The 2076-nt window shown below is 42.8% G+C and overlaps 1 protein-coding gene across 1 annotated transcript; it reads left to right on the top strand.

Annotated features, from left to right (window-relative positions):
- Nucleotides 1–1109: 1109 nt before the first annotated feature.
- On the top strand, nucleotides 1110–1811 carry LOC132209355 (gastrula zinc finger protein XlCGF71.1-like). The gene has a single exon (XM_059644480.1). The coding sequence runs from the start codon at nucleotides 1110–1112 to the stop codon at nucleotides 1809–1811; it is 702 nt and encodes a 233-aa protein (XP_059500463.1).
- Nucleotides 1812–2076: the final 265 nt, after the last annotated feature.

The raw sequence follows: 2076 nt of genomic DNA, 5'->3' as shown, positions 1-2076 counted from the left end.
AGTTTCTGTTCTTCAAGGCTTGGATGAGGGAACCAAAAGCAACATAAACAATTTTGATGACCATGTATGACTAAACCAATAGTAAACTCATCAATAAATGCCAGCCTCATCAGTGACACCCACATCCTATCAATGAATATGTATGGAAAAAAATGGGATTGTGAGTAGTGAAAAGCATGCAAGGAAGCTGAGGTTGATGCAGAAGTGCTGGGTGTATGAACAAACATGTCAGGTGCAGGAAAACATGGATAAATGTGGAGTTATAAACTTTGCCAAAACAGAAGGGAAGAATATGATTGAAATGGTTTGACTCTGCCTGAGATTGGTTTGACTCTGCCAGAATTTATTAGAGTTTAGAAGAACACATAAAACTATATTATGGCCAAGCAGATGAGATGCAGGGAGATTGTTTCCCCTGGGTGGGCAGTCTAGAAACAGGGTTCACAGTCTCCAGATACTGAGTCGATCGATGAGAATTGATCTGAAACTGTGGAGGTTTGGCCTCTGAGTTAATTACTTTCTTGGATATAGTAAATGTTTAGATTTTCAAGATATCAAGGAATATGGTTCAAAATTGGGAATATAGTGTTGACATTGAGCATCAGCAATGACCTTGTTGAATGGTAAAGCAGGGCCAAAGCGGATTTTGTTTTGTGTTTTATTTTATTTCCTCCAAGTGTCTACATCTGTGTCCAAGTGGATGTCGAACAGATCGACACCTTCCTCAACACAGAAGTGTTTGCCTGACCAGGCTGCCTTTCAACATTTCGTAGATACACTCCTTATAGCTCCCACTTCTCTTTTGCACTTCTCTCTGATCCCAGAGATATTGTAACTTCGGTTCTCCTAAAGGACTTCTGTGAACCAGTTATGATCAGGGTCACATTTTCCTCACGCCAGCCCCACTAATCACCAGTTTCATTCAGCTTAATTTCACATGCTGTTTTTATTTCTTGTGGGTTCCCACTCACTTGTTTTCTTCTGTCTAAATCAATTTCACAGTGTATTCAAGGGGTGGATTCGCAGTCGAGAAACTCGTACCAAACATCTCATCAAGAATTGACAAATTACTCAATTTATTGTAACCAGAATATCATTGGATTTTGACCATGGAAGAAGAAAACACCTCTCTGAGTGGGGAGAAACCGTACACGTGTTCTGTGTGTGGTCGAGGCTTCAGCCAATCATCCGGCCTGTCCAAACACAAGCGCAGTCATGACAGGGAGATGCTGTGTAAATGTGGGGACTGTGGGAGGGCATTTAATTTCCCCTGCGAGCTGGAAATTCATCAGCGCTGTCACACTGGGGAGAGGCTGTTCCTGTGTTCCGTCTGTGAGAATGCCTTCACTCGGTCAGCACACTTGCTGCAACACCAGCGAGTTCACTCTGGACAGAGGTCGTTTACTTGCTCTGTTTGTGACAAAGTCTTTACTAATTTGTCCAACCTGCTGAGACACAAGCAGGTTCATACTATCGAGAGACCTTTTAAATGTACAGACTGTGGGAAGTGCTATAAAAGCTCCAGGGAACTGACACGCCATCAAAGTGTCCACACAGATGAGAGACCATTCAAGTGCTCTCAGTGTGAGACTGGGCTCAAGCATTCATTTGAACTCACTCTACAACAACGCACTCACACTGGAGAGGAGCCATTCACCTGCTCCATGTGTCAGAAGAAGTTCACTCAATCATCTCACCTTCGGTCACACCAGCGAGTTCACACAGGGCAGAGACCATATGCCTGCTCCATGTGTGAGAAGAAATTTGCTCATTCATCCCATCTGGTGAGGCACCAGCGTTGTCACAAGTAGTTCCGGTGTTGGGATTTTCCTGTTAATCACATCCATAACTGATCCATGTATATCAGGCTCTTATTCGGTTGATGTTATTAAAATCCAACCAAGTTAAAGTTGCTAGTATTCTCAGTGTCAAGTAAATCAGATATGTAACAATTACACAGTGTGGTGAGCTTTTTAAATAAAGGACACAAGTTTGTTATTTTTGAAGAGCTCTCCCTCTCTCCTGCCTCTTCCATCCTCACCTCCAGCAATAAGTACAGGGAATATATGGAGCTTC

The sequence above is a fragment of the Stegostoma tigrinum genome, unplaced genomic scaffold, assembly GCF_030684315.1.
Source record: "Stegostoma tigrinum isolate sSteTig4 unplaced genomic scaffold, sSteTig4.hap1 scaffold_89, whole genome shotgun sequence".
Classification (NCBI taxonomy): domain Eukaryota; kingdom Metazoa; phylum Chordata; class Chondrichthyes; order Orectolobiformes; family Stegostomatidae; genus Stegostoma; species Stegostoma tigrinum.
The sequence above is the reverse complement of the archived record's forward strand: the minus strand, read 5'-3'. Positions and strand labels throughout refer to the sequence as shown.

Excerpts from the sequence above, each read along its gene's own strand:
- LOC132209355 (XM_059644480.1), top strand. The coding sequence starts at position 1,110 with ATGGAAGAAGAAAACACCTCTCTGAGTGGGGAGAAACCGTACACGTGT.